The sequence below is a fragment of the Pleurodeles waltl genome, chromosome 7 (assembly GCF_031143425.1).
Source record: "Pleurodeles waltl isolate 20211129_DDA chromosome 7, aPleWal1.hap1.20221129, whole genome shotgun sequence".
In the NCBI taxonomy this organism is placed as follows: Eukaryota; Metazoa; Chordata; class Amphibia; order Caudata; family Salamandridae; genus Pleurodeles; species Pleurodeles waltl.
In genome coordinates, this window is record NC_090446.1 from 704,504,888 (window position 1) to 704,531,639 (window position 26,752).

The window sequence follows — 26,752 nt, forward strand, 5'->3', positions numbered from 1 at the left end:
TCTGCAAAGAACCATATGCTCTTAGGATATTTGCTCTTGAGTATTGGTACTTACTCTGGATAACAACCAGGGCTATCTAGCTTTCCCGAAACGTACATCACCCATTAGTCTCTAGCTCAGTCTCCACTCGTAACAATAATTTTCCTTGTGACTCTTCTGCCTTTTAAACTATTGTATTGATATTGACCTCTTTCTCGAATCCACTTTCATGCCTGTGACACTCTTTCTGAAGACAATTGTCCTTATGTTTCTTCTAAACCCTCCCCATCACTTATAGGTTTTACCCCTTGACCCCATATCCTAGAGTTGCCCTTTCGCTGAAATATTCTTAACTTGACCACTGTCTTTATACTTCTGTGACATCTCGATATCTTTAGCATAGTTTGGATTTCAGAAGCTCACTTCAAAACACTTGTTGCTTTTACACTTAAGAGTATGTCCAACCAGAAACAGATTATTATAGAAGTTGACTGACATTTCTGCTCACTTCCTCACATTCTTTGGTAACTTTTATTTACTACTTTTCGCTCACCTCTGGTCCTGTAGGTCTTCTTCCTCACTTTGAATGGAATTTCAAGGTCTGGTAAAAAATCATTGTTTATTTTAGATATGCCATTTTATAAAGTGTACTCTTAAGTTCAATGCATTTTATTAAATTTCCAGGTCTCTAGCAGCATCGGAAGAAGGGATAGACCAATTCTTCACTGGAAAACAAAGTGTTTGCTCCAACCGAGGGAGAGGAAAGTCCATGGAAGAAATTGGGACTTCTGAAACCGTGCAAATTTCAGTGTTGAGCCTGAGCACAGACCAGCTCCACCGCACCCAAGACCAGGGTATGTCACCACTATTTTGCCCTCCAAAGGCCAAGCCCTCAACAGCTGAGAACTTTCAAACCAATTTGGAACACAGCACTGAAAAGAGATATGAATTCCTGCCTAGGAAAACCACCAGTGAGGACACAGTGGGACTTTGCAGTCTCAACTTGAGAAATTCAGCATTCCAAAAGTACTCACGCACCATACAACCTAGTGGGACAATATTGAATGCCAACACTTCACCCCCACATGTACCATCTCCTGTATGCATGCCACAGGCTTCAGCACTGGATCCAGGGACTCCAGCTCAGACTCTGCCAATCATTTCTCCTGTTGAAGAAGATGATGTTTTTCTCAAAGATAGCTCACCCAGCAAGGATATCCCCATTGGGACACCTCCTCGCCTTCATACCCATGTTGCAGAACTGTGCTCAAAGAGTCAAGAATACTCACCTCTGTCGCCAAATCAGTTATCGTGTCTCATTACCACTGTAGATGACGTAACTGCAGTCATGCATACTTCAAGGTAATGTTTGTCACTGTTTATTTGTAATGGTTGGTTGCATGCTTTTCTGAGAGATCTGTGTCAATGATGAAATCACAACTTAACAGTGTTTTTTAAATTTTGCATGTTCATCATTAAAATTACATTTCAAGAAAACTCTTCAAATTTAAATACAAAATGGCAAAGCAAGTTAACTTGGCACCCATTCCTTTTTCAGGTCACATCACATATGAATGGTAAGGCATAGTATCAACAAAGAGTGTTTGTGGCAGGGTGCTACTGCACACTGATCCTTTATTAAATATCTGATAAAATAACTATTTGGAGTAAGTCATCTACAGAGTTTCTTCACAGGTCCAAAGGCACCAGAGGATGTTTAATGTTAAAACTGGAGGGTTAGACACTTTAAGCAGGATTTAATAATTTTGAAAGGAACTGGTGGTCTGCTTCTTACAGGATAAACAATACCTATTGCATACAATAACTCAAGAAAATAGTTATTTTCAGACTTTGGAGGCACTAAGAACTTAACAAACTTAGGAAGCATTTTCCCTACAAAAGGCTTAATGTGTATATAGGTTCACATGTGCCTAGATAGTATGCTATTGTTTATAGAATGTGCAAGAGCTAGGGTGTATTATAAAATATGAAAAATAGAAGACAACGCAGCACCAGTTTGTATGTTGTGTGTATTCAGGTGTCTGGAAAGATTTGGTCTCTAGAATTTGAACCCATGTTTCAAATGAAGATGTGATCAATGATTTATAGTGTAGCAGCACAAGCACTTTGTATAGTTATTCTCCAGCACCTTACTGGCTCCCACAATGCTTCTTATCTTGCTAGCTAATTTACCATTTGATAGTGCCTCCTCAGTTCCTTTCTCATTTGTGATAATGAGTATCTTGGGCTCTGATTTGTAATGTGCCTTTCCATTTGTTTTGTCTCAAATATCTATGTTTTCAGTTATTAGCATCTGACCACAAATGCCTACTCTAAACTTGCCGTCAAATATTGTTGTCAGCTGGAAATAGCCAAAATGTGCTTTCCCTGCATTCATGAAGAGTATGAGTACTGGTAATCTTCTCAACTTTCCGCGTCACAGCAGGCAACAATCCTCATATGAGATCTACTTCAGTTTATTACATGGTGTTTGTAATTCAGAATGTTTCAACTGGAGATAATTAGTGCAAAATTCTTCCCAGGCTTATAGCTTCTACGGTTCTCTTTTACTTGGAGCACTGATGAAAATATAAGTGCAGACTATGAAATCTGTAACCTGAGCCATGTGTATTTTTTACTTTGAAAGCTCATAGAATTCTAGCTAGGATGATTTTTTTAAAAAGTAAAGCAAAATAGCACAAGACCCTTTTTCCGAATGAGTGATTTACAATCTGCAAACTTTTATCACCTGAACACATTTGCTTTAATCATCATCAATACATAACTTCAGCTGGATAGAGTATTGTTCCTCTGGATTAGAAGGACAAAAGGTGTAAAACAAATCCACCAGAACTTTTCAAAACTGAAACAGCCACTTAAGAACCAAGAAGAGGAAAAGAAAGTTGCCTACAGGCCTTACCATCATTTATTCAGTCTACTAGTATATGGAAGAAAGTATGAAATAACTATCCTGGGGTTTTACTCTGTATTTATCAATATAACTGTTGATAAATGTGTTTGCAACAAAAAGCATGAGGAATTGTAGCTAGTGTAAATGTTTTTTAGTAAGGGAATAAAAAGTACGAGCAGTATTAGTTCTTTTATAAACCCTGATATTTCATAAATATACTTGCAGCCCAAAACACATGAACATGCAATAAGTATGACTATTCTCTAGCAAGGCAACAAGCCTATTATATCTTACGATGTGAGTTGATCACAGGTAGTTTTGATGGTAATGTTTATTTATTTATCGATTTCTATATTTCTTATTTTAGATTGCTATTTAAGAACAGAGTTGCATCATCAATAATAAAAAGCGCAATACACAATGCAAAACTTGAACTTGAAATGTCCTTGGTAGAAATGATTTAATGGGCAGGTACTGTCAGGTACTCATTACCTCCACTACTTAATGTGAAAAGTAGAGTACAAGCAATTCTCAGCACACCTGCAATGCTGTTAATGGCAGAGTGCCAGCATTTCTCAGTAGCAAACAGACGCCCTGACATGATAAATACCTACACAGTTATGTCTGTTTCATGTACTTCTTGAGTTATTACTTGCATCGAACAAAAATAAATAAGGAAGGGATAGCCACAATAGATTATTAGTTAGTAGGTATCCACAAATGCAAATGGTTACACCAACCTACAAAAGATTAAAACTGTATGATATAAAGTGCACAGTTATACATATTTCTTAATATATAGAATCCTTGAATCACATAGTTTATATACGAAATGCGAATGTACCCCCTATACACGCAAACTAATCATTCAAGTTTCTTGTATAAAATTAATTCTTCATCTACCATAATCCTCCACGAAGATAGGAGCAGTTTTCTGTAATTATTAGGCATGCGGCAAGGGTGTCTAAAAAAATCAAACCTCTGGGTTTTCCCCACCCCTTTCATAGTGCCCCAAGCTGTATAGTTTTCAAATCTGGTGACACAGGTGGAGCTGCTCGTAGCACACTAAGAGATGAGCAATAAATACATGTTTTGTATATTCATTTATCACAACTTGGACATCTGCTACACTGAACTCTGGGTCCATTCTGCTTGCATAAGCAAGAATAAAATAAAGGTGATAAAACATAAGTACTGCATTAAATTTATATTTAAACCCTATTGGTTCACAAGGCACTAATTTAATGCTTCAGTTGAGATTTTTTTTAAATAGAACCAGTTGTTGGTTAGCAGCCCTGTCAAAAAGTGTTTTGCTCTACTTTCATTTATGCTTTTTAAAATTTTCTCAGATTTTACATTGTCCATGACAAAAAGGTAAATACAGAACTTGCACAATAACATCCTAGTGAGGACAATAACAGTTCTACTTTTGTTAATGAACTGTAAAAATGTATGGGCTATAGCGTGCAACAACTATGTACTTCTAACCTCTGATATTTCTTGTGGAATACTGGGTTATTTTGAAAAGACCATTGCCGATTCCATTGAAATGAGCATATTTCTTTACTCTTTTTTTTTTTGTATCTAACATAAATACAATATATAATATTGTTTTAGACTTGAGGTCTGAATTTCAAAATGGCAGCCCCACAATTCCTTAATCAGAAAGAAATGTATTTCAAAATTGCTATACTTTAACAAACACATAAATCAAAGTATTTCAGTTAGCGCAAATATGAAAAAGCAGGGGCTTAATGCTCATAAATAGCAAGCAATATCCAAACACAGTCCTCTACAGTTTAGCTCCGTTATTCATGCCATATTCTGCTGCATCTAGTATCCCATTTGAGTCTGGAAATCATATAGTGAAGCTGATTAAAACATTTACTCTCTAAAAACATACTTCAGCCTGATATAGGACTAACAGACTTTGTATACCACCATTGTTCACCCAGGTTTTTCATCCACTATCACAATAGATTCCATGCTGCAAAATCCTCAGAAGTGCTACTAGTATTTTCATGTGAAGATATCTCTTCAAGCCATCAAATTTGTTACTGCACTTCTGACAGAATACCTTCTGAACTTCCATGCAACAAAAATATCCTTCAGTTTAGAATCTTAGATATTTTGTGATAAAGTGGGCAGTAAATCTTCAGATATGGCCACTGATTGAGCAGTCTGTATTCTCCAATGCAGAGAACTGGCAAAATAATAGTCTTACACATGATCTTGAAGAAATCCTCGTTGTCTGTCTGTCAAGGTTGCGTCATGAATTTATTGTTCCAGTTCAAAGCTTCTTTATTAATCTTTAAAATATTTATAGCACATTGCCTATGCAACTATTAAAGTACTGGTGAACTTATTGCATCTTCTCATGCCCCCAACCCGACAGCAACAAACTACCAAGCAACGTATCATGCTTGTATCCCACCTACTCACAGCAGCCAACTGCAGACGTTTGTGGGGTAGTATCAATGATTATTTGGATACTAGGTGGACGTTAGAAACATTGCTATCCTGACTGTATCTCACATGAAGATGCAGGTCTAAAAACGTAGTGGTGGGGCACCTGCAGCTACTATGGCAGAAGAGATACTGAGTGTGAAAGTTTTGTGAGCTTTGACCAATGCTGACCTCACATTGTACTTAAATATCAAACATGTGACTTATTGGGTCCTGCCTTCTTGTTCCAAGCAAGCTACTATTTAACTTTGTGTCATACAGAGAAGATTTGCTCTACAAAGCTAATCAGAACATCTTGATACAGCTAAATAGGATGAGGTGTGCAGCCCGTTGTCTGTATGAACACACAATTCTAGACACTCAGTAAACGTTTCGTATGATTTATAGCAATTCTTGATTGTTAAATTACACTTGTTTTAGGCTTAAATGAATGCCATTATTTTCATTTCTAAAGTGTATAACAAACACTTTAGAAATGTACTTAAGGATTGAAGGTCTAGAATGGACAGAAAATATTAATAATTCCCACTTGGTCATTTAGTTTTTTTTTTCTTTCAAACTGGCTGAAGTTATTTATTGTATATTTGTATGAAAATACTGCCATATAAAATATAGAAGTTTAATTCCTCTAAACATATTTGTAACATTGTCAAATAATCTAGCAAATTACAAGGCCAAAGTACGCTAGCACCTGGATGTGCCATTGAAAGTTAGTTTCAACAAAGGTAGTTCCTAAACTCTGCAGTCTTAATTACCAGTTGCACTGGAATAGCGCTCTGGGCAATTAAGAGTGGTCTGATGTTAATGGACCCAAAATTACTGGCTTTGGAAAACCACCAGGCTGATTTCCTCAACTGGTAAACCTATGAGTGGATAGGGCAGGTGTTGTTGGCAGAGGCCCAGCCTAGCCACCTCTTCCAGCATGATGGGGGGAGAGCAGACAATGTTCCCCTCAGTTAAGTGACAGGCCCAAACTCCAGATGCCCACCCTGCCCAGCACGTGACCTCAGCAGCCACCAAGACATGTTTAACACCTGCTCAGAGCAGGTGGGAGATATTGGTGATAGACTACTGAGAATCTGGGGAAACCTGCAATTTAGGACCTATTAACTCTGGGCCTGCAGGTTATTCTCATTCTGGAGAATTTAACATTTGATCACTCAAGTTATTGGGAGGATTAATTAATTCCAGGAACTCCAAATAGGGGCATGTTTGTTCAAAGCTTCGAGCCGTTATTTAACAATGAAGTATATGATCCCATGGTTTTTCTGATATTAATGAAGACAAAAAAATTAGATCTGTTCTTTCCAATTAGAAAGTTTGTTTCCTGTAGATTTTGGGTTGCTTCAAGTAGGTGTCATGGAGTCAGTGTCCCTTTTCACTGTTTTAACACGACAATTTAATATATTTTTTGCAGACGAACCAGCTCATTTAAGGATCTAGGATTAGCTTCAACGTGTAGATAGGCTGCTTTAAACAAGGTATTATCTATAATGACTTATTTTATGTCAACCAATAAGATTTTGGACATGCAAAGTGATGGAGGGGCATATATGACAAAGAGATACCAAATACAGTGAATTACTCAGACAAGATATCAACAAAGGATATTCTAGAGTACACAGAACAGAGACTGACTGTAAGTATATGTTTGATTGGTATCTCCAGCAAGTGAGGTTACATACCGCGTGTCAGAGTTCCACACCGTCATGCTGGTGGTGGTGGGGTTAAATACAATATTTCAACATATCTTTTAAGAATGCCCTTTGTCAAACCTTTTTGAGAGGAAATATTTGCTGCTCTGAGGGAGGTCTTGGCATACCCCATTCCAAATGACATCTCCATTGTGCTATTGGGATTATGCTCACCTATGCTATAATATCAATCCAGGTCTGACTGGGTGCTGATGTGGAATTGATAGGGGCAGCAAATCCTACCCTGCTGTCTTCATAGAAGAAGAAACTCCCTCTTCTATTACACATTGTTACCTCTGAATCTTAAACCTAATGCCTGTTGGCAAACTACCTCAAGTCCTCCATGATAAATGCAATGTTTTGGAGACTTTGTGAAGCCCGCACCGCTTTTCTTTCCACAGGCATCCCCACCAATTTGTTCTCATATTATTCTCCCTGAGTTACATCTTTTGTCAAAACAACTCCAACTCACTCCTGAGATGTGGATGGCTTACCTTGAACACATGGTGAATTCATAGATACAGTTTGGTTTGCAGACACGTGTTCTGTGGACAACTCTAAGAACCAACAACATTTATTCCATATTAAAATTAATCAATTTCTACACTTGCATATTTCAAATCAAAAGTGTGCTCAAAAACCAAAACTAATAATTACTTATCTTAACCATCTGGTCTTATCTCCAACAACACATGTATTTATTTAATCTGTAGAAATCCAGAGTGGAAGAAATAAATCACCTCTGCTTATGAAGGTGACATGAGACTGGCAAAGCCGATTACAGTAAACAGAGACTTCTTTTATCTTCTCTTCTCCACTGCTAACACATCTTTCACTCAGCTAGTGGAAAACCCACGAGAGTAAGATAAAGAGGCAAGGTGTGCCTGGTAGTGAATTGTAGAGTCCTGGGCTGGATGTAAAACTGGCAGCCTTGGTATTTGGCGTGCTGATATTTAATGGAGCCAGCCACAGGCCTCTGAGTGAGGCTTTGGGCACTGGTACTTAATCCTTTACGATGTAAGCACTGATGGCGTGTAGTCTTCAAACCGATTCTGTTGGTGAACCAAGATGGTTGTCATCACTGCAGACCTTCGCTTTTATCATTCACCTGGAAATTTAGAAACAAGTCCTTAATATTAAATGACCATTTCAAAGCAATGGGATAATGGGCTTATGACAATTGTTTAGCTTTATATTGTAACAAAATAGCACTAATGTTGGTTGGTTTGAGGAATACTTCAACGTCCATTTCCCCCCCCCCTCAACTTCATACAACCCTAAGAACTCTATAATTATACATGTCATCTTATGAACCGACTTCAGCTTTGTTTCAAAGCAGAGGAAAAAAAGCCATAATAGCTAGAACCATCAAAGGATCATGCTTACATTACTGTAATATCTCTTATTTGGGCTACAGGAAGAATTAGGGTTAGACTGCAGGGAAATCTAAACAATGTACAAACTATTGTGGCTAAGGTTCCAAATAGAGTACAATTGTTCTCAACTAGGCACTCCAGTGGTTTGCTGGAGAAAACAAGCATTTGCAATGCAACGGGTCTCGCATTACATCGAGTTAGAGCTATTTGCGTTGTAAAGTCCTAACCGAACCTTTCTTGCCACATTTTATGAAAAACAAAAAACGAACACAATCGCGCTGTGAAATAAAGAGAAAAAGTAGTCCAGAAACCATACGGAACACATGGAGCCTCGTATGTTTCCAGTAGTTTACCTGTGCTCTCGAGGAGGGCTAAACACTGGAAAAGGCATGACATACGCATGCCTTTCACGAATGAAAACAAGCGGATTTTAAAAGGCAAGCCCACGAACCAATTAAAGTGACTGACGTATCATGGGTGTGGTTAAAATCCCCCTAAAGAGAGATTAGCTCGCCCCTAAAAAGGATTCACTTTACAACAGCTATGTTGCTCCCTTGTGCTTTGAGCATGCTGGGCTCATTATGCTCACATCTGAAACAAATGATCCCACTAATTTTTCGGTTCCAGTGGAGGGTGATGATTTCTGGCCATTTCATCATTTGAACTCACAAGCTATGGTCGTTGTGCATGAACCTTTATAGAAGAGTCAGAATTTTCTGCTGTTTTCTGCTGGACTACAAGAATTATAAAACCAAGATCATTGTGACATTTTTTATTGTGTAGCGTGACTGTTCAACAATAAATACAATACGACTTCCATTTCCAAATTACAATCCATCAAGATCAGACAAGTTTTAACTGTAAATACAATAACATGTGAATTGTGTTATTTCACGGAAATACAACCTATCATTTTAGGACTTAACCTCAACATCACATTTTGGTCAGTCAAACAAAAGACCCTCAAATGTCTCAGCTAGAATGACATGCCTTCTCATGGAATAGCTCCCTTTCCTTGAACAAAGGACTGTATGTGCCGGTCGGTAGTTTATTTAACAAGTAACACCAAGGGCTACAAAGACGATATAGCTAAGACCATTAATGGTGTGTGTTTTTTTTTTTTTTTATTAAAATGAAAAGTATCAGTATGGCTGTGCACTCTAGATTTTGCTGGATGACTGCCTGCCTTTGTTGGTCATAGACCTCTTTTTAATTGAAATCTATTTCAACAGCTACACATCTATCTTCGTAGGAGTATCTAAAATAAGAAAATCAGAGGCATGTCACCGTGCTTTGCTACTCTGCCTGGTCGAGCTTGAATGGAAGATTACTGTGTCAAGATGCCTTTGTTAGTGGATGTCTTCTTAAGGGTGTGCCATTTTCGAAAAATTAAAATCTTGATCAGCTGGTGGATCACTACAGTTTCTGAGAGACCTTTTGAGAAATGGAAACGTTGGGGAACTACCTCCTCCTCTGCAGTTTCTGTGTCCATTTTGTCTGTCCAATGCCTTTTCATTTTTCCCACATTTTTTTAGATGGAAGGGTGGAAGAAGGGAGTTTGGATGTTCTCTCACACTCACTTGAAATTTGTTTTAGTCTCACTCATTCTCACTCACATTCACCTAGCCTCATTCGCACTTGTACTCACTTTTACTCATTGACTTATTCTCAAATACTTGTGCAATTTAATTCGTTCTCATCTGACTCAATCTCACTTAGTTTTACTCATTCACACTCATTCCAGTTAACTCAGTCGCTGTGCTGGCGCCCTGAGGCTAGGGCTGGGATTTCAGCAGCCCTGAACAATCTCTCTGGCAGCTGGTTCAGATGCCTTCAGGTGCCTGTGTCAGCCTTCAGACATTGTCACTATCTCTTTTCAGGCTGTTGCTCGATATGAAGTAGGTCAGCATTTCCTTTTAACTATGTCAACAGTGAGTAATAGATTACACTCTTGGTATAATAAAACCTGGCCAGAAAACATTGAAGGTGTAGCCCTGGAGCCCATAAGAAAGAACCTCCACTGATAAGGGGAGTGGTACAACCATTCAAATTCACTGGTATTCAAGTTAAGGAACTTTAGGCTCATCTAGAACTTACTGCAACCCACAAGCACCTGCAATAGTGAGGTGACATGGCTGCAATAGTGCTTAAATGGGTGAAGGGGACTCCCTACATGCCCTGCAGAGAAGGAAAGGTGAGTCTGTGCATATACCCATGTGGGATGCCATGATTGTAACCCTATAAGTCAAGGAGGACACAAGAACCTCTTGGGTATCTCGGGCTACGTGGATCTAAAGTTTATGTTGTAGACCTTGTTCATTATTCCCTAAGATATCATGTTGACTGTGTTTCCAGCTCACTATTGCACACATCCCTAAAGTATTACTTGGGATTGCCATAAACCCCTTCCCCTTTTGCGGGACCTACTCCTTAATTTATCTCCTTACCCAAATGTAACTGAGTTACCATTATTTTGCTGTTCCCACCCGTGAGAAAATATATTTTTGCTAATATTCATCCACTGAAGCATTGTGTTCACATTTATCAATGCTTACTGTTATTTTTATTACAGTTTTTATTCAAATTGGAGATCTACTTATATTGTATGAATGTGCTTGACTTTGTGGTGTAGCAAAGGACATTTATATATGTGTTCGAAGATGCAACACTGATTGTTGTTACTTTAATGCATGCTGCACCAATTGTTTAAAACAATAAAAACTGTTTAAAAAAAAAAGAAAAAAAGAAAATTGCTGCAACCCACAACCTACATTAAAAGTGTTCATTAGATGCTCATTCATACAGGCATTGCGTCAGTTACCTAGCATCCCAAGGATTGTGCCATCCTCATTTCTTAAATCCAGCATCTGCTTCTTCTTCACATTAGCCCAAGCCTGTCATTAAAACATAGATGTTTATTTTGTCCATAAAATATATATATTCCTCCCAACGCGTTTCAGCCATAGCATTGTTCACAGATCAAATGCTGAAACGCGTTGGGAGGAAGAATCTGTGTGTCAGTAAAACATTTTACATCCCTCTGGTGTCCCGACCTTTTCTTGTGGTTACAAGAATCTGTGGTGATTTAATTTTTATGGGTATTCCCGAATATATATATATATATATATATATATATATATATATATATATATATATATATATATATATATATATATATATATATATATATAATATTTTTTTTTTCTATTTTTTTTTTTTTTTTCTTTCATTCCTTCCTTTTGAGCCTCAATGCTCATTTGGACTTTGACCAAGGTAACAACCCATTCTTTTTCTAACTGTTCAAGAGTTCCTTTGGTAGAAAGAGGACTGCTCTGATGACCATGCTTTCCTGACTTGTATTGTTCATCAATGAGAACCAATACTTTGGATCCTTTCACTTTTCTTTGACCAGAAATTTCATAAGGCATTTGCCAGCACATTGTTATGAGCAGTCATTTCTTGCAGATTCCTGTCTCAAACATTAACCATGGCTGAAGGACTGTCTTGTGTCACAGCCATGGCACTATTTGTTTCGGGAGCTCTGCTGTGTTTTCTAATGTTGAAGACCATAATCTGTATAACGTTGCCATTTCTTTCTGTATCGCTCTTAAAAATTAGTATCCGGGAACATATCCATAACATAATCACGAATGGAGATCAAGGATATTATGAACAGCTTTTAGATCCATAAGGTACTTGATGTTCTTTAGTTTTGTGATGTTCTTCAGAGCAGGTAACATGTTTGGATGTCTAATCAAATGTCAGTGGCTCACCTATGCTGAACTGTCTAGCAAACTTCAACAAAAAGGTACAGAGAAAAGGCATTTTTCTGCCAATCAAGGTCCATCTACTAGTGAAAGGCTCCCAAAAATATAAATAACATTTTTCAGAGTATCATCAGGAAACTGATCGGGCAAAATTCATATTTGCTCTGCCGTGGTTAAGGACCTGCTGTCTCAATTTGGTTAACAGACTTCGTAATTCTTTCCAGAAACAGCAAGGCCCTGGAATGCACTGTGGTGACTAGTCTCTACTTAAATACAGAGCTGAATCCCCATGCACAACCTGAAATCTATAGATCTTGACACATTGTGATTGTGCCAAAATCTTTACACTTTTTTCCAGAAATGCTACAGCGTACCAGAGAATTCAAAATATTATTTTAATCCTTAGATTAAGTCCCATTGCAATAAACATTTTTGCATTAATTATTTTGTATGGATCCTCAATATATTACATTTCCTTACTGAGGCCAGGTTTGTTCCCGGTGTAAGACGTTTATAATTGACTGCATATTATTTAAGGATTTCAGTTTGTCATCTCACAGGTTAAAATTAAAAAGGATCACCAACGTGGCCTGTGTCACGTCGTGTCAAGTGTTTTGTTATGTTAGTTTGTTAAGCACTCTATTACCCGAAGGTCTCCTGGAGCTAGCCGTAAATTAGAAAGATCAACATACTAACCGCTATTAACAGAAACATACTAGTTTTTAGGTTAATCCTGAAAACAAGATGGTTTGAGACGAGTCACAGTTATTTAGGAAGATTGTTGTATAAAGTAGGGGCGAATACTGAAAAGGTTCTGTTCTACTGTGCGGGCCTTACAATAATTAGGGGTGCTAAAAAGGATTATGTTGGATGATCAAAGTGTTGTATCAGGATGGCACCTTTGCAGGCTGGTAGAGCCTAAATGACTGTATCTTGCTATAAGTAGCATAATGAAAATTACACATCGTTTTGAAAATAATTCGCCATTGAACAGGAAGCCAGTGTGGACATTTTCTGAAAGCAGAGGTTTAAATAAAGCTTAATCTCTTTGAAAATAATAGACAGATCCCTACGTATTGATTCACACTCTATTAAATATCCTCTAAAACTTATAAAAGGTAGGTGAAAAGGCTAATGTCCAACCCAAGTCTTTGCATTTCGTTTCTTTAGAAAGTTTGATTTAACAGTGTTAAGCCGTCACAATTATACTTTTATAATATAATTTTATACCATGCTTCTGACACCCGTGCAATCCCATGATTTGTGCGGATGTCTGAGATTACAGAGGAGCTAGTAAACAGGGCCTATAAGTAATAACAAAAAAAAGTGTAAATGAAATTGTTAAAAAAAAAAACATAAAGCCTTGATACTTTTTCCTTGAAAGAAATTATTATGGAAAATGAAATATTTTTTAAAAATGTCATTGCCATAACTCCAGACAAAATAATGTTCCTTTTTCATCTTATTAACTCTCTATTAAATAAGCAAGCTCGCTGCAGTTTACTAGAATAGCATATCTTTTACAGAGAATCAATGGAGAACTAAAAGATCCTTTTAATTCCTTCTATATGGTTAAGAACCATGCTCCGCCAAGTTGACATTTTTGGACTGTTGCCTTTGGACTCATTTAGCGGTGCACCCAGGTACAACCTGTTGCGGAAGTGTTATCTGATAAACAAATGGCTATAATGATGGTAAAGTATGCTTATGAGCTCGAGAAAGAATCAACATGGTAGCTAAATGTCTTAATCCCATTGTTTATTAGGGGCTTTAAAGGGTAAATTATGTTTGAAGAGCACTCCTAGGTTCCATACCTATTCCTACCTGCTTCATTGAAGGCAGGCTAGCATGGTATTACCCGCGGGAACCTGTACCACTGAATTAGATAAGTGGTGGAAACTAGGAAGGACCTCACATACTTTTTTCTCAGAACCCTCAATAAACTCCTTCACATCCTCCCACACCCTGCATGCATTACTTTCATCTTTTCAAACGTTTAGTGTTAACAATATCACCAATGTTTTGACAGTTTGTTTGTTGGACATTTTTATAAACTGTATTCTTTTGGCATTAATTTTGAAGCAGATTGGTGTTCATACTTTATTTTAACTTTGTCATTTTACAGAGGCTTCCCTTATATCTGTCTGTTTAGGTTAGCACTTCTCCTGCCCTCGTTATAATATGTTATTTGTCTTTCAGTACAAACCATGGTCCGGGATAGGCTGCCCGCATTTACTCTAGGGTATCTCCTCAACTCCGATCTCTTCCACAAACCATCAAATTCCTTCAAAGGAAATTTGTATGCCTTCCGAATATGTCTTCATAGTGCATCACTAAGTACCATTAACTCTCTGCTTCCCAACCTGGACCCTGATCTGTTTTAGTTTCCTTAGTTCCTTTGATATATTTGGTGCAGGTAGTTCGGAAGATCAAAGCACATTGGACCATACCCGCATGTTGCTCTTCCTTTGAAAGGGTTGCTGTGATACCTTAAAATGAATCTATATTATTTTGTAACTTTAATATAATTTGCTTTATACTATACAATATTAAAAGCATGTGTTTAACTACTGTTTATTTAAATAAACAAGTTACAGATGATAGTGAATATGTTTAGGCAAGTCTCGTACAGCAAATGTAACCTTACAATATGTCTCAAATGCCTTACTCTACTTTATCTAGTACTCCTGTGTCTGAGGAGAACGATGTTAACCGCGAAGTTCAACCCGAGGTGCCTCCAGAAATCCACACAGACCAAACTGCGGTTTCTGCAAAGGATATGGACACTAAAACCACAACAATGGTTTCCGAAGAAGAAAACTGTGACAATCCTGTGAGTTCAGTTCTAAAGGTAGACGAAACTGTAGCAGGAAGCCAACATGTTGGCACAACAGATACCGTCAACAGCCAGGATAGAGAGGCGTGCAGCCAGTCACTGCCATCATTGCAGTCAGGTCCTCATCAAAATGGAATAAACAGTGACTCTGAAGTCAAAGTTTCTGAGAGCACGGACCATGATCCTGCTGATGGGGAGAAGATAGTAGCCATATCACCTGTGAAGGCAAAATCCCCTGAGGATCAGCGGTGTGAGGTGCTTGCACAAGAAATAATTGCCAAAGACCAGTCTCTTGTGGACATCCTGGATCCCAACCCGTTAAGAAAAACAGCTGTGGATCTAATGGAGGGCCTGTTCCCAGTAGATATGTCGCTACTCGACCAGTCTCGCAGAGAGAAAAACAACAAGAACAAAAACTGCTTCCAAAAATCAAATGACGAGTAAGTACAGAAAATGTTTTGTGGCCTGATGTTAAAAATGTGGTTTATGGGGCATAGCTGAAGATACCGCTGAGGATGGTTATTAAATGGTAGGGCCTTTATCACTTCAATGATATATGTTTTAATGTTATTATTGATATCACTAGTGGGTTTTTTTTTATCACCTTTATCATTCTGTTACCCCTTTATATTTTTAATGAAAATAGGCACACACTCTGATTCAACTGATTTTTTGTTTTGCTATGCATAAAATTCATGTTTGTCACCTTTGTTTAGAGTCTTCCTACATATTTCAGTTTAGAATGCGTTTTTCTTTTTCTACTACAAGGAATAATTTGCCATTTGGTTAAATACTAGGGCAGGGATCTGTTAATAGATCTTTGTGTTCTAGATTACACAACCTCTACAATGCAGTGGTTGAGGAAATGCTGTTTTCTTGCTTTCTCTCTGCAGTGTTTCCATTATAATTGTGATGGGAGAGGGGAAGGCTTGAAATTCTCGAAAGTAGAATCCATCCTGTTCACCTTGAGGGTTGCCCCAATCTTCTGCCTTGAAAGCCTGACTTGCTTGTGCAGTTTATGAAAATGTTTATGTTGATTAATGCTAATTACAGAGAACCTCTTCCCCTCTTATCAGAGTAAAATATATACAAGGATTTACAATTTAGGTTTCTTTTTAGCATCAAGGCTCGGTCTGCTCTGTAGAACAAAATACCCTGAATACAATACAAATTATAGACGTAAATATATCTGTTATCCAGCCCTACAATACCCAAATACAGGTTATAATTTGTTATTCAGCTGCCCAATGATTGATCATGGCAGGTTTTAAATATCACTTGTGCTGCATTCCAAATGATGGTAAATATACTATTGCAACATTGTCAAGTGATAGTTTCTGATAAGAATTTTTTGAGTGCCACCGGAGTTTTAGGCAGGGTGGTATCATGAGTATGAATGTACTTACCTTCTTGGTGTTCATACCTCTATTTGAGTTTCTATGCCAGTCCACCTGCACCTACAATGATGCCAAAATAATGTGACACTATTTTTTTTCTCTTTGACAACAGAGAGAAGGCTGAAGGTCCAATGGAAACGTCTCCAAAGCCTGTCACCCATATTATGCGATACCAAGTGCAGACCACTGAAGGAGAGTCGTGGAAGGAACCCGATGACATCACCAATAAGAAAGTAAGTGAAGATGTGGGAATATGACTTGTAGGGGAACATGGTGAGTTGTCTTAGGTGAACATCTGGGCCCGCATACTGAAATGACTATTTTTAGGATTGTCTACACATATGAATTGCTTCTTAAAACCATCTACTGGAAAAGTAATAAGAAACGGAGTAGCAGAAAGGGATTCTCTCTTATTACAGAAACCCGTGAATAACTGCATTTCACATAACAAGAAGTCATCTAACACCACTCATTCATCTACAATATGCACATGATCCAAATGATGCAATTAATGGAGTGTTTAGTGTGTGTTTCAGCCTGCGAGGTTATAAAAGTGAGGTATTTCTTTTCTGTCTTTGGCTGCATTAAGCCCATGAGAAAAACTATTGGACTTGGCAGTGCTTCTTATTTTCTTAAGCCTGTCTAGATACTGATTCACAACACATTCTGACTTGTTCATCTGTTGCATTAATTGGTCCATCTTAAAAAAAAAATCACTCCGAGATCTGAAATGCCACTGGAATTTTATAAAAAGTGCAGCAGATCACATAGATTTGTAATGGAGTCAAGAACATTGTTCCAGATATCAACAAAAGCTAAGGCCAAACATAGATATTTAGGTGAATATAATGAGATACGGAGCTATCAAAACAACTTAACAATTCAATGAAGTGCTGCATAGCAGAGAACCTATCACGCACCTAAACGTCTCTGACACGCAAGACTTCTACCTGACCCCTGGTGCTCCAGAAGTGTAGCAAATATAGGTGAATTTTTGTTCCATTTAACAGGTGCTTGCCTAATAATCCTGAAATACTGGCCCAAAATTGCTAAAACGCTGGCAGAAGAATTGCAAATTCAGATCACGTTATCCCTGAAATCTACTTTGTTGGGCATTATGAAAGTAGGTGGTTTCCAAAAAAAAATACTTTGAAATAGTTAGAGGTTTGGGATTCCTGTTAGCAAAAGGAGACCTATCCAAAAACCGGGTAACACCTACTGCTCCACCGATGAGTGCCTGGGTATGGATAGATGCCCTGTCACAGGGAAAGCCATGTATTTAGCACAGGGCTGTCTGCACAAACACCAGAAAATATACCGTTCATGGATTGCCTATTTTGACCTGCCTGTGTGTTATAACAGTGAAAGAAACTGATGAGAACAGCAAGAGTTTGTATGCAAGCAGCAGACATAATATACTTTCTATAATCATGATGGTTAGAAATCTGTCTTTGTTAGACGTGCCCCCTTTGTTTGGTTTTGATTGCAAACACTCAATAAAAATATTTTATACAAAACTAGAAGGCAGCATAATGAGTGCACGTGACCTTTCATTTACTTGTCACATGACTTTAATTTAGATTATGGAGAACAAACCGAGCACCCTAGAGCGAAAGGAAATATACTGTCTTCTGCTGACAATAAAGAGCAGTCTTTATCCCTCGAGTTCCACAACAGCTTATCAGGAAGGTAATATGATTACCTTGATTAGAAATTGTTATATTACTATATTAACCTAATTAATTTCATTAGTAAACAGAGGATCTAGGGAGACAATGCAGAAAACACATTTCATAGCATGCTGCTTGCAGGTTATATGAGTAATTAAATATTTGAGATACTCGTTTCAACTGGGGTTGGATTTTAGAAGGCATGATTCCTAAAAAGGCTGTCTTAAAGTAACTGGTGCAAGTAGGGCTGCCCCTGTCCCATCGAAGTTCGATATTGAATAGCTGGTTCGCTATCGACCAATCGCTTTGTTTAATTTCAGTGATGGGGGGAAAGCAGAGTAGATAGCAATGTCTCATCTGAAATTATTCTTAACACCCCAGGCCACTGAACTGACACTCAGGTTTAAGAAAATCATGGCTATGAGATCGAAAGGCTGTCTGAAATCAGATCCTACCAAGCCAGGCATCTCATGTATTATTGGCACCTGGGTTGCATTGCTGAAGGCCTAGTGGTCATTGTGGTACTGTTAGGCCAGAGCTTGATTGAGTATGCAGTCAGCCTCTACCTAGCCACCTGAACCACTTACAGTGTAGTATTTGTCATGTAGTTATAGGTGGGTGGGCCTTCTTGAGTTCAATGCTTTGTTTGAGAAGCTCCTCTCAACTGAAGAGTTCACATTGAAAATCCACTTGTTTTGGAAGACTTGCAGGATTCACCATTTGCATTTCTTTTAATTTCCCTGAAATATTTAAGTTCCAGATACATTTTTGCCTTATATGCAGTAACCATATTACAGAAGTGACATTGACTAAATTAATTAAAAAAAACTCATTTTCTTTCGCCTCTTGAGGGATCAAGTGCCTATCCCATGCCGTTCAGTTGTAATACTGTCTTTTTGTTCACAGGTAGAGCTTGTATCCAATATTCAAGCAAAACTTCAGCGCCTGCGTAAGGATCATGAGCTTCTACTTGCTGACGTGGAGGAGAACAGTGGTCATGGGACAGAGCTGGAGGCTCTGGTGAAGGAAGTCTGCAAACCCAACGAATATGACCGCTACATGATGTTTATAGGGGATCTCGAGAAGGTGGTAAATTTGCTGCTGTGCCTGTCAATGCGACTCGCCCGCGTTGAAAATGCACTCAGCAAAGTCAACGAGCGCACAGATACAGAGGAGCGGGTAGGTGGGAGGAAACTGCCTTTTCCTTTCTTGTTTTCAATAAATTGCTTTTAAAGCCAATGCTCATGTACCCAATTTTGCACAGGCAAATAGGGAATGACCAGCAAATATGTATAATCACTTCATGATATGCTCAGCACTACATTGATATCAGTAAATATTTCTATTCCCATTGCGTGACAGGCCATTCTGCCTCTGGTGAATGTTGATCTGCACCTGGAATTTTGGAATGTGGATCCAACAAATGTTTGCAAATCATAACAAGCATTGGCAAAGCCAATAGGTTTCACTTTTGTTTTTTCTTTCGTAAACGAGTTTGGTCATGCTAATAAACGCCCAAATAATTAGAGGTATTTTGGTCCAGATGTATCAAAGGGTTTTATACATTATGTGTCAATGGGAAAATGCGTTGATACATATGGCCCTTTGGTCCTTAGTGTATTGCTGTGTATCCATTTTACTGTTATTTTACTGTTAGCATGGTTACCATTGTACATATTATTATACCTATGGCACATAGTGTTCATTATTAAGAGTGTGATGTGTAGTGTTCTGGCAGTCTTTCCTCTGTGTTGTTTCTATCACTGTGAATGTCATACAGAATAGAAAGTACAATGTTTTGTTAATAATTTTAGGAAAGTGCCATCTTTCTGGCATAGTTATCCCCACTTTTTGCCTGATGTCCGTGTGTTTTGACTGTAATTTACTTAGGGTCCTGCTAACCAGGACCCAAGTGACTGTGCTCTCTCCCCTAAATGTAATTGTTGGTAACTTTTCACACCCCCAGTTGGCATACTGGTGCACTCATGTAAGTCCCAAATATGTGGTTCCTAGGTACCCAGGACATTGGCACACCAAGGGTCCCCCATGTGCTGCAGCATATATTATGCCACCCGTGGGAGCCCATGCAAACTGTGACTGCAGGCCTGCCAAACCTGACCACTGCACTTAGACATTATAAGTCCACCCCTCTGGTAGGCCCTTCCGCCCAAGGGCAGGGAGCATGTCTCTAAGTGTGAGGGTACCCCCTACATGTGTATGGTGCTCCTACAAACCTACGCCAAATCATGATCTCTGTAAGTTCGGGGAAGCCATCTTAAGGTATGTAGTGGACACTGGTCAGCACGAGAGGTCCAACTACATATTTTTCTTCTCTGAACCCAGGCATGTTTGGTATCTAACATGTTGCAATCATGCACCGTTTCCAGTCTTAGTTGCATGATACCATGTGCTCGGGGGTTCCCTAGGGGATCCCCCAGTTCTGCCTGTGCAGCCTTACAAGGTTCATCTGCCAGCCCATGCTGCTGCTGACCCCAGACATTGTTCTGCCCTCCTGCTGGTGAGCCAGGCTCAGGCCAGAGGAGCAGAACAAAGGATTTGCAAGGGAGAGGTGTGATGACCTCTTCCTGTGTATTAGGTGTTTCTGGGCTGAAGTGACCTCTTAGTGCCACCAGACTGCTTTGAAGGGCACATTTGGTGCCCTATTTGCAAAATCCTGTTTGCACCAGTTCAGGAACTTATGGATCCAGTTCTGGGCCAAAACTACACAAAGGACAGGGAAGTGACCACCCCCCTATCCAGCTCTTGCTCTAGAGAGGTGCCCAGAGCTCTGCCAGGTGGCCACTTGATTCTGATATCTTGAAAATAAGATTTGAAGAGGCCCCTGGGAGCATCTGACTGGTTAGGCCTGGCAGATGATGTCCTTGGCCCCCTCTGATAGCTGGGTCAATGCAGAGAGTGACCAACCCCCTTTTTGGGTTACTTAAAGGCACCCTTGTGTGTGGGTCCTCAGATTCATCAAGAAAGACTCTACAAGGGACTCTCTGCAAAACATCTTCTGCCCCTGGCCTCTGGACCCACTGCTGGACCCGAACAAGTCTGATTCTGGTGGGAAGGCTCCCATTACAACATTGTTTCTCCGGATCTTGCAATAATTCTGCAACGTCCAAGGCTGTGCATCCTTCAGGGTCACAAGGACTCTGTTTGCACCAGGAAGCGCAAGGAAATGCCCCTTGGAGTGAAGGAGTCACTCCCCTGCAACTGCAGGCACCTCAAGACAATGTCTACCGGATGGTGGTGTCTGCTGTCCACAGACATCTGCAAATCCTGCAGCAAAGGTGGTGAGTTTGTGGCTTCCTCTGGGTCCTGCTTTTCTTCTATTCAACTTGCGAGACTGTAGGCCCCCTGCTCCTGCCAATGAACTGGCACTCCTGTTCACTGCGACTGCTGCACTTGCCAAGGCTTATTGCTTCTTCCTCCAGGAGATCTTCAGATTCCAAGAAGCCCCAGCCTCCAGCACTCTGCAAACCGAAGATCAGCTCCTGTCCTGCAACTACTGCGACGTGGGGCTTATGTTTTGCTGGGCTGGACAACTCCCTGTGTCCAGCGCCTGTGGGTCACCCGTGGGGGCTCCACTGACTTCTATTGGCCTTCCTATGTGCTGAGGGCCATCTCTGACTCTCCCTCGTGGGTAGAGTCTCCTGGACCTTACTCGTCCCCCAAACTTTGCAAACTCTTCTGGAACTCATGTTTGCATTTGGCAGTGCTTGTTGGTGACCTGGCTGATCACTAACTCTCCTGCAATCCAGCAACCATCGAGGGACAGCTCATAGACCAATCCTGGGAACTTCTGCAGCTTCTGGTCCCCGGAGTTGGACTTCTTCTTCCACTGACTTGCAGGAACTTCACCTTCAGGAGAGTGGGCATTGCCACCTGCACCACCTGGGCACCTCCAAGGGTGCTGGACTATGTCCCTTTCCTTTGCAGGTCCTCCATGTCTGTATTCTGTCCCTGGGTTGCACTGGCCTGGTCCACAGATCATGACGGCAGCTGGACAATCAGAGGCATCTATCGTCTTCAGAGAGAGACCCTTCTCGTCTCTACATCCGGGTCCAGGTGTAGGTACTCCTGTCTTCTGGGTATCCTGGGGTGGGGGCACTCTTCATCCTTCCTCTTGCCTGCTGGTTTCTTTGGGGTCCTGAATTCTGCAAACTCCAACCAACATTCTCTGTGTTAGCCTATGGGACAACTGGGTGGGAACTGCCTTACTCCTGGATGCTGGGGTCACTTACTGTACTTACCTCTGGTGTCCCTCACTGCCCCTAGCTAACTACCACACTTACCTTGGCTGGAGTCACTATCTCTCATTCCACTTTTTTAGTATATGGTTTGGTCCTCCCCAAGGACCCTGTACAGTTTGATGCTATTTCTGATGGTTATTTTGTGTATATACTGTGTGTAGATATCTCCAAAGGGGGATATACCAATGCTAGTCTAGTAGTAGTGCTGTAATAAAGTATCCTTTATTTTTTAAACACTTGTGGGGTTCTTTCTTGTGGGTGAGTTACTGTCTGACTACTGTGGTATTGCAAATGCTTTACATTCCTCCTGGATAAGCTTTAGCTGTTCACCTCAGCTACGCTTAGAGAGCTTCGGCTATCTGGACACCTATTCACTATCACTAAGGGTTGCCTGGACTCAGCATAGGGTACCACAGAATAGGTGTACACCATAAACTGAGCCATTCTCCTACAACAATGTTTAAGAATTACATAAGGGACAGCTGGAGCAAAGCAGCCTTATAGAGAGACTGCATCAGGCTGTTTTCCAGAGCCAAAAAAAGTATTTACTTACCTTGGTTCCTGAGTTTCTTTGTGACATCGCAACAGTAGTCACCCTACCTGGATGAGCCCGCAACAACTGAGCCCAGATTTTTCCCCAAGAAATATCATGGCTGTATAAAGAATTCTGCCAACGAAGTGTAGGATGAACTCAATTAGTCTTTTGGTTCACAAAGAAAAACATGGTATGGCATGTGCTTTGAGAAAAGTCCAACCCATCGCTTAAGAGAACTTTCAATATTACTAAAAATAAACTTACATTTTTTTTGTTCATTGTGAAAGTTGGGTGGAGGCCTGTTGTGTCACTCATCTGGCACACAAGCTGATGCGCCTGCACAACATCGCCAGATTTGTAAAAAGTTGCCAAGCGATGACTACTACACCGACTTAGGATATGTTTTCTCCCTTTAGAATGTTTTTAAATGAAATATAAATCTGTCCCAAAAAGGGTGCCATGACTGAACTGATAACCAAGTGCGCAGGCACCAAATCAGCCTGCCCTGACATCAGTCAGCAGCGCAATACTCCAAGTAGGGTCCAACTGTCACTCACTCCCACCATCTGAGGCCCACTCCACAGTGTCTTCCACATTTCCTTCTGGAACAACCGGAATATAGCTGTTCTCCCCAAACCAACAGAGGCTGACATCATGGGAATCATCACTAAAGCACCGCACGCAAACCTCTTATAAAATTTTCCCTGTTCCAAAATGTACGGCATTACCCTGTCGACTACAGCTGAAAGAACGGTGTGTGGACCTCACAGCCTCAACCAATAAGCAAGTCGGAATTGTGTATGAAGAAGAGGAGCAAAGATCGGTCTCCATCAGATCGAGCAGCGAGACACGGGGTCTGTGCAGAGGGGCAGGTTGCACCAAGCCTGGCAGGACGCGGGTACTCAAAGAGGGTGGAGTCACTCAACACTGTCCTCTCCTTGCTCCAGCGGCTCTTCTCTGTCCCACTGCACAGCAAGATGGATCACAAACTGAAGGCGACAGTGAAGCAGAGGACACTGGCCAGTGTCCAATGGGAAGGAACCTGAAGGAATACCTGGCCCACAGGCTACTTGACAGCAAGATTGGCAAGAAGACAGTGACAGGAAGTGACGTAAAGACGACGTGCTGGCCAATCCAAAGCAGGTAAATCAAAGCGACGTTGGAGTAAGCCAATGGTAAGTTAAGGTAAGGGGCTGGTTCCAAGCCCCTTTTAAGTTTTTTTTAACTAACAAAAAATGTTGCAAGTATGCATGCAAGCGCAACTTAACAAGCATGTGCGCAAGCACACGTGCAGGCGAAACCTAAAATTGAGCTTGTGTTTCAAATTAAAGGCCGACAGAGCAATGGCTGATACAGTATTAACTCTTTTAAAGGAGGTGAGCAGAGGTGTTGATGTGTAGTAGGTTTCTGGCAATATTTCGATGATAATGAGGTCCTTTCATTAGCCAATGGGGTAGTTAGTAGTTACTCTGCAGGATTTGTGATGGATAATACCATTTACAACTGGTGTTCCCAGGCCTCGGGTTCTATTACCCTTCACATGAAAGTTATTTCACTAGTACACATGATTCTACACGTCAATGCTTACTCCAAGAAGCAGTAGAGGAGTTTGGAACTCAGATACTGTATGACACAATTTATTGCACTCAGTTTGCTGAATGTTCATTCAGTGCTATATACATGGAGTTATGTCTTTGAGTACATGTAAATAAGCGTAAAGTGTAGCACAGTTACTGTATGGAAATGTTCAAACTCCAGAGAGGCCTAGTGCTGATTTAAGACCCCAGACACTATTATAATTCAGTAGTTAAAAACACCAGATTTTAAAATAAAGCAGGATAGTATGGCCAAAAGAAACATTTTGCAACCTTTGTTTGTTCTTTGATTTGCTACAATGTGTATTTTTCGAATCTAACATTTGGGCATTGGTGAAAGAAAGAATGTAATTTTACAAGTTTGGTATGAGACATCCGCCTTAGCATCATGGGATCCTGGGTAAAAGATGGCCAGCACTGTAGGTATTTAGCAAGTGTTGCACTTTTTATAGCACAAAAATACAAAAAGCAATAAGGCCAAAAATCTACTACCTAAAATGGAACCAGCATTCAACCCAATTCCAAATGGCTGTTTTGGAATCTGGAAGGACCATTGTCAATGTCTCATCATACAGTTAACAGGGCTTTCAAGGAGTATATTGTTAGCATCACACGGGCAAAGTTCATAAGGGGGGGACCCTTAGGGGCATAACTTGTCTTTTGTCTATGAAGAGGGACAAGGTGCTGGACTAACACTTGCGCTCACATGGACATGTCCAGTGTGTACCAAACTTCAAAGTCCTGTATCTTGAGAGCAGCTGGTCACAGTCAAGATCTTCAGGTGCCAGGAGATCTCAGGGAATCCGGGGCAGTCACTGGACCCAGTGGTTCTAGACTATAAGGAAACTGCAATCAGCAGAGTCCTGCTCCTACTGGATGTATCTTTGGTCTGTTACACACACAAGTCATCAATAAGTCATGGACAACCTAAAAGTGAGCTACCTTGAAATTTTAACACCCTTCCACACAAAATAACTTGGGTGATTACTTGAGAGACACCATCTTACATGACAACCAACATCTGGCTCTCCACACATGACAACCAACATCTGGCTCTCCACAGTACTACAATAACATTAATAAAAGCCAGCAGAGGAAATGGCAAGAGAACAGGTGAACTTCCTTTTGCCTCGCTCAGGCAATGCAAACAGCAAATCCTTTTACACTTTGCCCATTTCAAAGCCCATGAGTTGCACCTCCAAGACATCAGTGGGTATATTTCACAACCGAAATAAGGTTAGAATCCCCGGGAATGGGCTCCCTCAAAAGAGACTTTATGTGCATAAAGTGTACCTTGGTAGTACACACTTCAGATGGACCCTTGTACATATTGTTTCCCAGGAGCTCGTTAATACTTGAGTTGTTTGATGTATTTTCACTGCAAAGTTAGGAAGTCTTCCAAACTTAGTTTGTCATTCAGGTAAAGAAGTATATATCAGAGGGGTATCCTCAGAGAATCAAATTCCTAAATAATGACCCAACAGATTGTCAAGTCATCGGGCCTTCTTTCGCTAGCAACACTTTTGTCCGAGAGTGAGGTAAACGTAGTCCAATCTCCCATGCTCTCCCTAACACAGATGGTGTAAAAACACTCGTTGAATGTGCTCTATATTAGCAGTGATGAAGAGGCTGGAGGAGGCTGGCCCGGCGGTCAGCGCAGGTGCAGACTAGGTGTGGAGGTTGATGGTACCTGGCTTCCAGATTGGAGAGTACCATTAAAGTGCCATTTAATTGGGTGATATTGATATTTGTTGTTTACATTACTATGGAATGGCAGATTAGTGTCAGCAAGCCTGAAACAGGTTAACATTATTATTATTAGTATGAGCAGCCCACAGCCAGGGTCGCACTGGAAACCAAAAGCTGCTTTCGTAAAAAGGTTCAAACCAGCCCTACTTCCTTACTCCTCTCTCATCTCTCTCTCCTGCCTCCTTCTTTTGACTCTTGATCCTTCCTCTCTCTTACATAAAGCACTCGCTTTGCCTGTTGTAATTACCTGTAGGAGCTGGAAACGTGGCAGAGATATCGGCAGCGGCTCTGTGCCTTCAAACACCAGCCTACAGTGGCCCAAGCCAGAGAGGAAATGCCTGATAGGACAGGCAAGCAGTCTGCCCTGCCAACAACAATCCACCGGGGCCTTGTTTCTTGCCTGGCACCATAGCTAAGGGCGACCTTGGGCCTAAGGAGAAGACCTCAATAAGTGCATCTTGCCCCGTCTTTGTCTCTCTCTCTCTTTCTCCCTCTCTCTCTCTTGCAATAAAAGAAAA

At 40.3% G+C, this 26,752-nt stretch overlaps 1 protein-coding gene across 4 annotated transcripts in view; it reads left to right on the forward strand.

Moving 5' to 3' along the window:
- The window catches only part of SHROOM1 (shroom family member 1), a 182,949-nt gene that overhangs the window by 144,468 nt on the left and 11,729 nt on the right, over positions 1 to 26,752 (forward strand). For all 4 annotated transcript variants that reach the window (XM_069244732.1, XM_069244731.1, XM_069244734.1 and 1 more), the window contains 4 exons: positions 664 to 1,341; positions 14,876 to 15,469; positions 16,539 to 16,659; positions 19,003 to 19,275. In XM_069244732.1, coding sequence (XP_069100833.1) covers positions 664 to 1,341; positions 14,876 to 15,469; positions 16,539 to 16,659; positions 19,003 to 19,275 — 1,666 coding nt within the window. The remainder of the gene's footprint in view (positions 1 to 663; positions 1,342 to 14,875; positions 15,470 to 16,538; positions 16,660 to 19,002; positions 19,276 to 26,752) is intronic.